Source organism: Protopterus annectens, chromosome 5.part0 (genome assembly GCF_019279795.1).
Source record: "Protopterus annectens isolate FY-2018-M chromosome 5.part0, PAN1.0, whole genome shotgun sequence".
Taxonomy (NCBI): Eukaryota; Metazoa; Chordata; order Ceratodontiformes; family Protopteridae; genus Protopterus; species Protopterus annectens.
This window is the reverse complement of record NC_056735.1, coordinates 952,771,611-952,784,830: the sequence shown is the minus strand read 5'-3', so window position 1 is coordinate 952,784,830 and position 13,220 is coordinate 952,771,611. Positions and strand designations below refer to the sequence as shown.

The following is a 13,220-nucleotide window of genomic DNA, read 5'->3' as shown; positions in this document are numbered from 1 at the left end:
TCTTTGCCTCCCATACCAACCATCAGTTCAATTCAGCAAGTTCTGCACCAGGGAGCATCACTGCATGACGTGGAAAGTGGATGCCCTGTCCTTCCCCTGGGTCAATCTGTTGGTCTATGCCTTTCCTCCACTACCTCTCATCCCCAGGGTACTGCTCAAAATAAAGGAGGAGAACCCAAGGACAATTCTTATAGCTCCCGACTGGCCTTGCCAGGACTGGTACCCCTTGCTGCACGCCCTGTCCCCACTGCCACCATGGCATCTTCCTCCGATTCCAAACCTCCTGACACCGAGGGAAGGGGAATTCATTTGGCAGCTTGGCTTATTCCCTAAGCCCGGATCAATCTGCCGACCTCAGTAAGCAGGTTCTAGATGTTATCCATGAGGCCAGATGCCCTAGCACTTGAAAGTCTTATGCTGACAAGTGGAAAAGGTTCTGCACCTGGAGCCAATACGGCACAGCCCTCCCTCCCTCTCATCCTGGATTACTTAGCTGACCACCTACACAGTGGCCTCTCTTTCTCCTCTATAAAAGTTCATGCCTCTGCTATTTCTGCTCATTTCCCCACTGAGCAGCCCCTTTCTCACACCCTTTGATCAAACAGCTCCTAAGAGGGGCTAGCAACCTGAGGCCACCCAGAAGGGCATCAACCCCAGCTTGGGACCTTTAACTTTGTATTGGAAAAGCTCACCCTCCCCCCTTTTGAATCTGCTTCTTCTGCAGAGCTAAAATTTCTCTCCGAGAAGACAGCATTCATTCTGGCCATCACTTCAGCCAGAAGAGTATCCGAGCTACAAGCGCTTATGGCTGTGGAACCCTTCATCATCTTCCATGCTGACTATCTCTCAAAACTAACCCATGCTACATGCCCAAGGTGGTGTCCAGTGTGGCTCTCAACCAATCCAATCCATTCATTTGCTCACCTTTTTTTCCTAATCCCCAGAACAAGGGGGAAAGCATTCTGCATTCTCCAGATGTTCACAGACAGCTCAGATTCTATCTAGACAGGACTAAATCCTTCAGAAAGTCTGATCAATTGCTGGTTAGCTTTGCTACAGGGGCAGAAGGCAAAGCCATCTCCAAACAAATGATTTCCAAGTTGACAGCACACTGCATCCAAAAACATGGAAAGCCTCCTTCCAAGGGTGTCAGGACTCACTCCACCAGAGCAGCCTCCACCTCTGCAGCTTTTCTCAGAGGAGTCCCCACCAGGGACATCCTGGAGGCTGCCACCTGGACATCTGTTCACACTTTTACCAAATGTTACCACCTGCCTCTCTCTTTTCCAAATCCATGGCAGGGTTTGTCTCTGCAGTCTTGCAGGGCATCCTAGCCACTCCCTAGTTTCTTTGACTGCCTCCACTGATTTCCTCAGCTTTGGGAATCGACCCAAATGTGATAACTGCAACAGTGAAACACGAAGAACACAGTACAGTTGTGTACACTTACCATAAATGTAGAAGTTGAGTGTATTCACTATTGCAATCCTGGTTTCCCCTCCCTCCATCCCCCTTCCTTCTCTTTCCTTACAAGGGACATATTGGTATTTACTTTCTACTGGTTGGATGCTGCGGTGGTGCAGCGGTTAGCATTGTCGCCTCCTAGCAAGAGGTTCTCCGGTTCAATTTTTGGCTGGCGTGCCTTCTGTGGGGAGTCTGCATGTTCTCCCCACGGTCGAGTGATGTTTTAAAGATATGCAGGTAGGTGCATGCGTGAATGGGTGTGCCTTCTTTGAAGGTTGGGCATTTGGCTGGCATCTCAAGACGGTAATAATCCACTGCCAATCATTAGTGGACAGGAGTTCCGCTGTGACAACCCCTAACCAGGAAATGCCGAAAGACATTTTATACTTTCTACTGGTGGGGCTTTTCCACCAGAACCTGGCCTCCTACTTGGGGCTTCTGACAGGTCAGGGCAAGAAAAACTGATGTAATGGCATTGGCTGCCTGACTTTATGCTACTGACGTCAGTCCTGAAATGACAGCAACCGACGCAGAAATATGAAGCCTCTGGTATTCGGGCTGGCCGAGGGCTACCCTGGCAGGGATCACCCAAATGTGATGACTGCAACAGTGAATACTCTCAAACATCTAAATTTATGGTAAGTGTACATAACTGTACTGTCTCTGTAAGAGCTATACACTTATTCTTACCTAAAGTGTCCAGAAAGACCAAACTGAAGCAATCCAGTCACTTGCTTGTCTCATTCTGAGTTTTCTAACCAACGTGGGCATTTGCGCCATTGTCTGAGCATGCTGCAGCAAGTCAGATTTTATTTTGCGAGGATGAATGCAATTTACAAACAGTGCCATTTACTAGTTTTTCTAGGCAGAGCATATCTATGCTTATCATGTAGGTAGGTGGCTGTCTGCATCCAATTTTGTCACAAAAATATGAGAAGCATCTCTCCATTTTGCTAACTGTAACAGCATCTAAATAAATCCATCTTCATAAAGGTACATTTGGGCGGTCTTTTTGCAGCAGCTACTTCGTCTTTCATCAGTACCTTTGCAGAATACTATAAATCTGAATGTGATGTCCATTTCCTTTGGAGCCATTGTTATCTGACATGTTAACATGGGGATATCCACCCATGATTTACTTTTGTCTGTGTCTTTGTTAGAGAGGATCAACAGACTGTTCAGATACATAAGTTACCGTCTTAGATTTAAGATTTAGGGCCATCATATGTAATGCAGCCACCCTGTTACCCCAGCAGCTGGTGTTGATTTTTTTCCTGCCTCCTTAATTAGATCCTTGGACATTTTTCACCATTTCATACCAAAGATTTAGGCTTGGCACTGAGGTATATTATGGGGTATGGAGAGAGCACTGAGCAGCCAGGGAAAGTTCTACCTTGTTTTAACATCTGTGGCATACGTCTTGTTGCGGAGAGGTAGACCTGCCTCTTACGGTGCTTCTGTTAAGGTAAGTACATTATTTTCTTATGTTCTGAGGTTTCTTGGCAGCTTGTTATGCTCGTTTTGTGGTTCAACAATGATGGTGTGCTTACATAGCTGTGCCCTCACCAAGAAAAATTGCTGAAGGGAGTTGCTAAAGTTCCTAGGAAATGGAATAAATTTACAGTGCAGTGTTCTATTTTTCCAGCAATTTGGTAATTAAAAAGTAATTTTTTCCATTATAATTATTTAAATGGGTAACCGTGGTAGTGGTGCTGCAGTAGCGTTGTCGCCTCACAGCAAGACGTTGTCACGTTCGATTCTCAGCTAGAGCGTCTTCTGTGTGGAGGCATGCATGAATGGGCGTGCCTTCGTTGAAGGTTGTGCATCAGGGCTGGTAACTCTGCACGTAAAAATCAACTACCAATCATTAGCTGACCGGAGTTCCGCTGTGGCGACCCCTAACCTGGATAAGCCGAAAGACACAACAACAACATAATTATTTAAATGGGTCACTAATGTAAACTGCTTAAGGAGCATACCAGGGGCAGAGTGGAAGTATTAAGGAGTACAGATGCTCACTAAAATTTAAAGTTAAAAAAAAAAAAAAAAGTATAGGTATTAAGAAAAAAACACCAGCAGAAGAATACTGGAATGTAACTATTGTATAAAGCCCTTTAATGAAACATTCAAAGGAGAATATGTACTATCGTTAAATACCTTTAGTGATATCTTATTGCAGAATTGCTTACCTTTATTTTTTACATTGCAGGACAGTAACAAAGTCTTTAGGCATTGGATCGTATTTGCTGCAGCAGAAAAAGTGGATCAGCTAGGAGAACAAAAATGCCTAAGCCGGTAAGAACAGTTAGTATTCTCTGTTTGCTGCCATCTACATCTACAGATCTGCCAACTTTAAGTGCAGAGTAAACATTGTATGCATCTTTCATTTATTGCTGTTTTTTACCATCTTTTGTCGAAATACTGCTCTTTTATTATCTTTTTTCTATTGAACGGCATTGTTTTCCTTTTATTCCTCTTTTGAGAAATTACTTGTGCGTCAGGGCTGGTAACTCTGCACGTAAAAATCAACTACCAATCATTGGCGGACCGGAGTTCCGCTGTGGCGACCCCTAACCGGGAAAAGCCGAAAGAAGGCTGTCAAGATTATAGTACTTTCGATAAGGAAGCATTAGGAATTTCTGAGTTTGGATTGTAATTTTTAATACACATGGTTGAATCTTAGTGCATATTCTATGAGACCTGAAAGTGTAATGCAGTGCTTTCTGTTAGAATGGCCAACATTTTCTACTATCCAGTTATTGTTTTCAGCTTTTCTTTGACAGTGGTCATTTTTCTGCTGTGTTGTAATTGATGTGCTGCATGTTGTTTTCTAGTTGTGGCATTCCTGCCAGTATGCAGCATGCACTACAGTATCGCTAAACTGACAGGTCTTAGCCCAGAAGGTGCCTGATTATATTGCATTTTTATGTTAAATCTGTCCATTTAATGAAATAATTAACTTGTCATTTGGATATCTGTTGAAGGTTTATCTTAAACAGTGTTGACATTTCCAGTATTTTTCTTTATAGTTGGTGCTTCAGCTTCTTCTTTCTTGTAGGATTATTGACACTTTTCATAAAAAATATTTTTGTCTTGAATGTTCTAGTTAAATTGTTTTTGAAGGGTAATTGCTAGTAACACAGTGATGGGCTTATGTTGAGTATGACATGTGTGCTCTAGTTTAAATTTTGGTATTGCTGTATTTTTTTCACAAAAAAAAAAAACTTTCGGAATCTAGTGAAAATGTAGCAAAGTACTTCAGTAGAAAAAGCTCCAGCTGTGTCATATGTGCAGACCTGTCCATGCATTATCACTTTAATGTTGATCAGGAGAGCTGTACTTTTTAGTTGGGGTAGAGTATCATTATCATGGCTCGCCTGCTTATAGTGATTGTTTCATTCCTCCAGTTAACATCTTTCATCATTTTTTACTCTTGGGCTGAAATCCTCTTCACAGATAAGGAATTCCTGTCGGTAGAAGCTTAAAAGGAGGTAATAAGCCCAGCTTTGCTTCCTTTTTTTAAGTTAATGCCAGCTAGAGAATGACATATATTGCTTCCCATTGGGTTTACAGTGGTCATATGTTACAGAATCATTGATGTTCATCATATTGATCACTGTGGCAGTAGCTTTAGCTGTTTGGGTTATATCCTACCAAGGATATGATGGCCAGTGCTGTGTAGCTTCCAAAGCTTCTATGCACTCAAACTGTTAGGCAGCTTGAGCTGAGCTGACTAAAAGACAAACTTGGGAGCAAAGACCTTCAGATGTTTACTGCTAATGAAGAGTATCCTCCTGGTGAGACTTTTGAGGATTGACTGTTGGCTTGTTCAGTTTCTTTGCTGGACAGACCATTTCCCTTTGGAGAAAAACTTTCCATTCAATTATTTGTGTTTTATTAATACTTTTTTATTCAGAAAATTGTTTTAAAAACTAGGGAGTGTTTTACTGAGGGCTCTCTTTCCTGTTGGCTTGGTTTAAAGTATTTAAAAACATTTTTGTCTCTGGAGAAACTGCATTTGTTTTACTTTTGAGGGCAAGTGTTCTAAAAATACAGTATAAAGCAGTTTATGTGAAAAGGTGACTTTTAAAGACTTTAAATTTTTACTAGCTGTTGCTGCCCATCTTACCTGGGTAAGAGGCACCATTTTTGGCTTGACCATGGAATAAACCATCTCCTATGGTCAGTCCTTCTTCCAGCTACAAAAAGAAAAGTTAAGCAAAATGCCTTTGCCAACACAGCAAGCTATCAATTTGCCTCAGCCGCAGGGTGGGTGACTCTGCTGTGGGCCATTTGTTGTACCTCAGACCACTCATCATTTACACTGAATCCAGGTGGTGTAGCATCTACATGGAGTAGGGTTTAGCTGTGTCCTCTCTGGCTGTTGGGGTCCCCTAAACAGGCAAAGGAGAGACCCTTTTTTCTTTTTCCTTTTCCAGACATTATATCTAGTCATTGTCAGTTAACCATTACCCAGCTCATTCAAATCCTGCCTTCTTTTAAACCTCATTCCTCCTCCAAAACCTTATTCTGTATGTATTCTTCACCCATTTCCCATTTTTTTTCTATGTAATTTGCTCCTGCCTTTTTCTAAAGATGCCATTTCCAGTTGTTTTAGCTATGTTATATTCGCTACTCTGCTTGTTAATGTTGACGCTGAGGAAGCCCTCTAGGGTGAAAGTTTTAACTTGTGTAATTTATCTGGCTTTTATTGTTTTAATAAAGTTGTTATACCTCTATTGATGTGGTTCCAGTGGCTCTTGTGACTTGCTTTGTTTTATTTGGTGAAGCCACTTGGATTTGCTGGAAGGTTCATTATTTGGATTCATACTTAACAGATCCATGTCCGAATATACCACCCCACCAGTCTGGAAAATCTCCTACATCATCCCTGTTCACAAAGGTGGCACATCACTGATCTCTCCAACTACCGCTCAATAGCCATCCTGTCCCCACTAGCAAAAATACTTGAAAAATGTATTCACCACCAACTTATGCCATACCTACTTGGTAACCAATTTCTCTCTCCCACCCAACATGGATTCTGCCCCGCCCACAGTGCTACCACAGCCCTAGTTTCTTTCACTAACGACATCAACCAACGCAGACACTTAGGTCCAAGAAAATGGCAGATGTTAGTTTGCCTATCAAAAGCCTTTGACATGGTCAACCATCCTAAACTACTTCATTCCCTCACTGAATTGGGTCTTGGTAATCATGCACTAGCCTGGTTTCAGAGCTATTTACAAGGTAGGTAACAAGCAGTGCGATGGGACAACAACCTATCCTCACTGCTACCCATTACTACCGGAGTCCCACAAGGGTCCATTCTAGGACCCCTCCTATTTTCCATTTTCACTAATAATCTCCACAGCATCTGCCAAAATGCTACCGCTGTGCAATATGTGGATAACTCAATGGTCATTTGCCCGGTGAATGAAAAAAAAAAAAAAAAACTTATTACCAAATCCCAAAAAGACCAAACTCTTGCTATTCAAACCAAACAAATCCACCACAATGCCAAATTCCTTTAAGATTGTGTCCAAAGATGGGACTACCATCTCTCCAGACACACATACTAAATTGCTAGGAGTGACCATTGAAAACGAGCTCAAATTCAATCTACATATAAATCAAACCATAAAAAACATCCACAAAAAAACTGGGCAGTCTTTACAAAAATAAACCATTTCTAACTCAACCTGCCAGAATAACCATAGCCCAAACTCACCTCTCAACAATACTCTATGCTGCACTTGTCTTCACCAACCTACCCAAAACTGAAATTGCCAATTTCAATGTCTGCTACAGTCAAATAGCCAAATTTGCTACCGGTGCCCCCTACCGAGCCCACCACTGTCACTCACTAAATCAACTTAACTGGCTTGAGTTCCCTAATCTGTTAATCATCCTATCAACTTTCTTTTGCCCATAAACTAGTACTGCCAGACCAAACCCCAGCACTGTCCAGTTTGTTAAAACCAATCCCAGGCAGTTTTGTTCTAGTGATAAAAGACTAATCAAAATGACCAAAAGCAATAACACAGCAGGTGACTCCCTCTTCCATAACCACATAGGCAAAATTTGGAACTCCTTACCTTCTTCCATTAACTCCAATGACTTAAAGGTTACATTCAAAAAGCAACTCAAAGAGCACCTAAAACTCTCATGGATATGCTCCTGCTCTCCTCCAGGCTGACCTCCCTCACTCGCCCCCTCCTCATTTCTTAGCAGTCTGTCACAGCTTCCCTTTATTAGGAACAGTAACTCTTACCTATGGTGTTTTCACCTCCTAATATCTACCCAGAATGCCCACAAGTATTCACATTCCAACTTAGAACTCTAATAATAGTCACACACTGAATCCTATCATCTCCCTTAACTCCCCCCCCTCTTACTAATGTTTGTCTCAGATAGTGTGATAACTGGAACTTATGTAATTTCTATGAACTTTTGTATTTTTAAACTTCATAACTATATAACCTTTTTTAAATCTTGTGTTTACTAATGTTATTCGCATGCTATGTTGTTTTGATATGTGGAGCTTTTCTCCCCGGGCCTCCACTGAAAATGGACATTTATATAGTTGGACTCTCCGGTCAACAAACGTAAAATAACAATAAAATAAATAAATGCTTTGTATAAAACTAAAGGGGCCAAAAACATTTGACTGCTTATATCTTCCTGTCTGTATCCATAAAAGAGCTTCCAGTTTCTCAGTTTTTGTATTATCATCTCTTTCCACATTATCCATAAGTCATAACCGAATCCTTTTTAATCCATACTGCTAAGTACTTACCCATATTTACAGGGACATCATAAAAGTTATTGCTGAACCCATTTGTGTTTGGGTGCATCAGTTTATAGGTATTCCCTTTGCTTAAGCTTCATTAATTTTGTATCCCAAAAAGACTTGTAACTGTCTCAAAATGTTCCAGAACACTGAAATGTCCTTTCCTGGTTTTATGTGGTATAAAATAATATCTGCAAATAAAAGAGTAACTTTTCTTGACTACCATACCAGTTATTATATCCTTAAAATTCTGAGTCTTTTATTTTCTGTACCAGTAGCTCTAAATTTAACACAAATAAAGGGGAAAGAGGACACTGCTGTCTGCTTCCTCTTCTCAAACTTGAACTGATCAGAGAGGAGCCCATCCACTTTAAGAAGCTATAAGAGGGATTGGAGGTGAAAATTGATCAGCCTTATAATTTTATCAGGGAATGCAAATGCTTCCATTGCCCTACTCAAAAAAATCCAAGCTTACTCTGTCAATTGCTTTCTCTGCATCAAGGCTCACCTACAACAGTAAGGAAATGTAGCACCAACATGCTGGAAGATTTTTGCTTTCCTCTGTATTATTGTTCTGTTAATGTTGTCAGATATTAGCCACTCATCCACAAAGCTAAACTGATTCACATCTATCAATTTTGGCATCACCTTTGCCATTCTTTTAGCCTTTGTAGACATAAACACTTTATAATCACGGTTTAGAATTGTAATGGGCCTATATGAAGCTGGATGTGATGGGTCTTTACCATCTTTAGGCATTACAGCCACCACCTCTTTCTTCCAGCATGTTGGTAATAATTTTATTTTTTAAAATGCTGTTAAACGAAACCTTACAGACCTTAATCAGTTTCTTTCCTTTTTAGCTTCCAAACTTCTACAAGAATATCAGCTACTCCTCTGGATTTGTATATTGGTTGTACATTACCATTTTTATCTAGTCTCCTTTTGATATCTGTTGGTAATTGAGCCTCATCTAACTCTAACCTTGGCATATTTAATTGTACTATAAACATTTCCAGTTGTACGTTTTCTTGATTTCAATATTTCTGTGCTTTGGACAGATTTTCATAAAATTTCCGAAAATATTTCTAATGCTTCTACAGGATCTTGGGTTATATTCCTTGTTATAGGCTTCCTAAGCTTGGCGACATCCCTTTCTACTTTCTGTTGGCTGCATCATTGTAATAAAAGTTTGTAATCTGGAGTTATCAAGCTAAAAAAAAAACGTTGCTTAGCAGCAGTCTTTCTTAAATCTGTTTAGCAATTGCCTCTCTACTTGTTCTGTGATATTCCCCCCTATTATAGAATACTTTAACCTTTTTCAGTTCCTCTAAATCATTCTTGTTACTACTTAACCATTTTTCTCTCTTATTTCTACGCTATTTTTTAAACTCCAGTTAAATTGTATCCCACTCCTTGGCTATATTTCCCTTTAAATTCCTCTGTCTCTCACTCTCACTCTCACTCTCTCACTCTCTATTTTTAAGCAGGTAAATGGGAAAAAGCCAATGCCTCATTTTTATTTCATTATCCTGCCTTTTTATTTTGGTTATTATTGGCATATGTTCTGAAATAGTTATTGGATGTATCAGAACTTAAAATTAAATGCACATGTTCCTGTGAAATATAGTTTCTGTCTAGCCTAGCCCAGTTTTTGTACCTTGGGCAATAATATGTATATACTCCCCGAACTCCTACTATTGAAATCGCATCTTCCATACCAAATATTTTCATACATTTATTCAAAAATATACCTTGTTTTTTTTTCCCTTTCTACCGTCCCCCCGATAGGAACAATTGCTCCAGACTGACAGCTGCACTCATAGGCTTGAATTGACCTATAATGAAGGTTGTCAATGCTAAAACTCATGGTACAGCCTGCGCTTCTACTTCCATGTGCTGTTTGTTTTTTTCATATTGTTATTCCTCTTCCAGATTAGAAAAACACTTATGCTTTCAAAAAAACATGATCTCCTAGCCATTGAAAGAGAGAAGTATTCTGTTTTCATTGCCTTTTATTAAATTGTCTTCATAGAGACAGGAGAAGCAGATGCACAGTTGCCACTGGTCTGTATCACAACGTCAAACTAACAAAAGTTTGATCATTGCAATATCGTACCCTAAAGTCCAGAACCCAACAAAACCGGAAATACAGCGACCCCCCCCCCCGGGGAAAAAATTGCTGTTCCGTGACAAAAAAAACAAAAACTTAACCTTAAACTAAAGTGGGGGGCTTCGCCCGCCACACCTCCCTACTTAAATGTACCAACTCCAAGATCGCACCACAGTGGAGGAAATGGCAAAGCCCCGAAAACGACCCGCCGATTTTTTTTTTTTTTTCCCCTGGGAAAAAAGTCGATGTGCTGTGGCTTCGCTATTTTCAACTTTTGGACATTAGGGTTCGATATTGCAACATATGAACTTGGTTTAGATTGACGTTGTAATATAGATCAGTTGCCTCTACTCCTGATGTCCTTCAAGAATGCAACTGCAGTCATAACATACGGGGTTGTCCTACCTCAGGCAGCCCTCGGTCGGCCGGATTCCAAAGTCTGGGTCCGACGTCGGCTGATGTCGCATTTCTCTCCGACGTCAGAGCGGCTGGAGTACATAAGCATCAACCGACGCCATTTTCTTCAGTCTTTCTTGCCGCGCGGTGCCCGAAGCAGAAGCAGTTCGCAAGTGCCGGTCGGTCAGCTCCTGTATTCTTAGATTCCGAAGTCATCAAAAAAGCTAAGTACCCCGTTGAGGACCTTTTCTTGCCTCAGCCAATGTCAGAAATTACTGAAAAGTTAACAATTGTCTTTCTTGTGGTAGACAAATACCTCATAAGGATTTCCACTCTTACTGTCTTCCTTGCCTTGGCCCAGACCACGACGTCTCGGCCTGTGTCGCCTGTGCTCGCTTCAATAAGTGCACTCTTAGGTGCCGGGCGGAGCTTGCTGAAGATTTTTTCGGCAAAAAATTTGCTTATACAGTGCCGTCGGAACTTCCGACATCGCAAGCTCCCAAGAAACGAAAAGACCGGGACAGACATCCTCGGCCCGCGTCTACCACAGACTCCACGCCAAAACCTTCCGCAAGTGCTCCGGTTCCTCCTGAGACTGTTATTCCACCACTCCGAACCGATGACACCGCATTACCGATGACTCCGATACCGGATACCACTCCGCCAGTTATAGATTTTCCTCCAGATACTGAAACCGAGGAAATGCCCGAGACCATTGCTGTAGATAAGGTCATTCCTGCACGTGGAGCTGCCAGGCCTCCTATGGTCATGTCTATTAAGGCCTACACTCGGGCTAAGGCAGCCAACAAGACCAAGCACCTTACTGCTAAAGCCTTACCTCCGCCTACTCCAGAGACACAAATCATGACTATGGCCGCAGACTTAATTTCTATGATTAGAGGTTCACAGGCCCATCCTGAGAGAGGATCCCAGCCTCCTTCTGATAAGAGGCCCCGGGTTGAACCCTCTGACCCTATCCCTTCAGATGAAGATTCTGAGGACTCTGTCCACTCCGATGGCCAGGAAGAGCTCTTCCAGACCTATGAGGACTCGGATGCAGAGGATTCCATCCCCTCGGCCTCCCCTCCTGAGGATATTTCTTTTGGGGAAGTTCTGCATACCATGAGGGAACATTTCAAGTGGCAAGGCCAGGAATATTCTGATTCCAGAAAGCGCCTTCGAACTTTCCTTAAAAAGCCCCAGCACAGGCCCTTAGCTATCCCTCCTGTGCTTGATGATGTTCTTCATTCCACATTGCTGCAGTCCTAACTATTGGGTAGTCCGCTGTCCAGTCGGCCCGAATACCAAAGTATACGGCTGACGTCGGTCAGGGCGCATTAGACTGACGTCAGTACGTCAGGGTACTAATGCGCATGACCGACGTCATATCCTCAGTCTTTTTTGCCGCATGGTCCGATGCAGAAGCAATTTTGCGAGTGCAGGTTGGCGTTCTGAAAGTTTCTGAAGCCAGAGTTTCAGACCGAATCCAAGTTGGCTAAGTACCCCGTTGGGGAATATTTTGGTTTTTTCTTGCCTCAGTATTTAACCGGATGTCAGAAAAAGTGAATAACTGTATTTCTTGTGGGAAACAGATACCTCATAGGGATTACCATACTTTGTGTATACCTTGTTTAGGGCCTGAGCACGACGTTGTTGGATGCCGCTCTTGTGCTAGATTTAACAAACGCACTATTAAGAGAAGGTTAGACTGTGCCAGGTTAGTGTTTGGGAAGCGTTGTAATTATAAAATGCCGTCGGATGCTCCGACGCCGGCTTCGGCTAAAAAACGCAAGGACAAAACAGCAAGGCCTAGAGTGGAGGATCCGACAGTCCCAGACGTCGGTTCTTTAGAGGGCTCAGTGGAGCCGGAGGTTTTGCCAGGTGTTTCTTTGGAGTCTCAGGGAGAGACTTTACTGTTACAGGATGTATCCTCTCAGGAAGTAGGCCAGGCTGAGGGGGCTTCTCAGGTGGCTGTTCTTCCCTCTCTTCCTAAGGTGGTCAGAGCCTCCCCTTCTGTTTCCAAGGCTTCCTTGAAGGGCAGGCCGAGTTTTGCTTCAGTGGGGGTTTCTCCTAGTACTTCAGGGTCTTTGCCTAAGAAACATATGCTTAAAATGGCAGAGGATTTGATTACTATGATAAGGGGTTCTATGCCCCCTCCTGATAAGAGGCCTAGGGTGGAATCTGAGTTTGAGAGTTTTGAGCAATGCTCGGAGGCTTCTGAGTCTTCGGCTGAAGACTTGCAGGAGTACCCTCCTTATTCTGATTCTGATGTGGATGATTCTACTCCTTCAGCTTCCCCTCCTGAGGATTTTTCATTTTCAGAGACTCTGCATTCCATGAGGGAGCATTTTAAATGGGAAGGTCAAGATTTCTCTGATTCCAGGAAAAGGCTTAGGGAATTCTTGTTTTACCCCAGCACAGGCCTTTAGCTATACCTCCTGTTTTGAATGTGGT

General features: G+C 42.2%; 1 protein-coding gene across 1 annotated transcript in view; it reads left to right on the top strand.

Moving 5' to 3' along the window:
• Nucleotides 1–13,220, top strand: part of RDX (radixin) — a 1,792,353-nt gene that overhangs the window by 66,995 nt on the left and 1,712,138 nt on the right. Inside the window, 1 exon segment of the mRNA XM_044072720.1 lies at nt 3,674–3,759. Within this exon segment, the coding sequence (XP_043928655.1) occupies nt 3,748–3,759 (12 nt within the window). The 5' untranslated portion in view covers nt 3,674–3,747.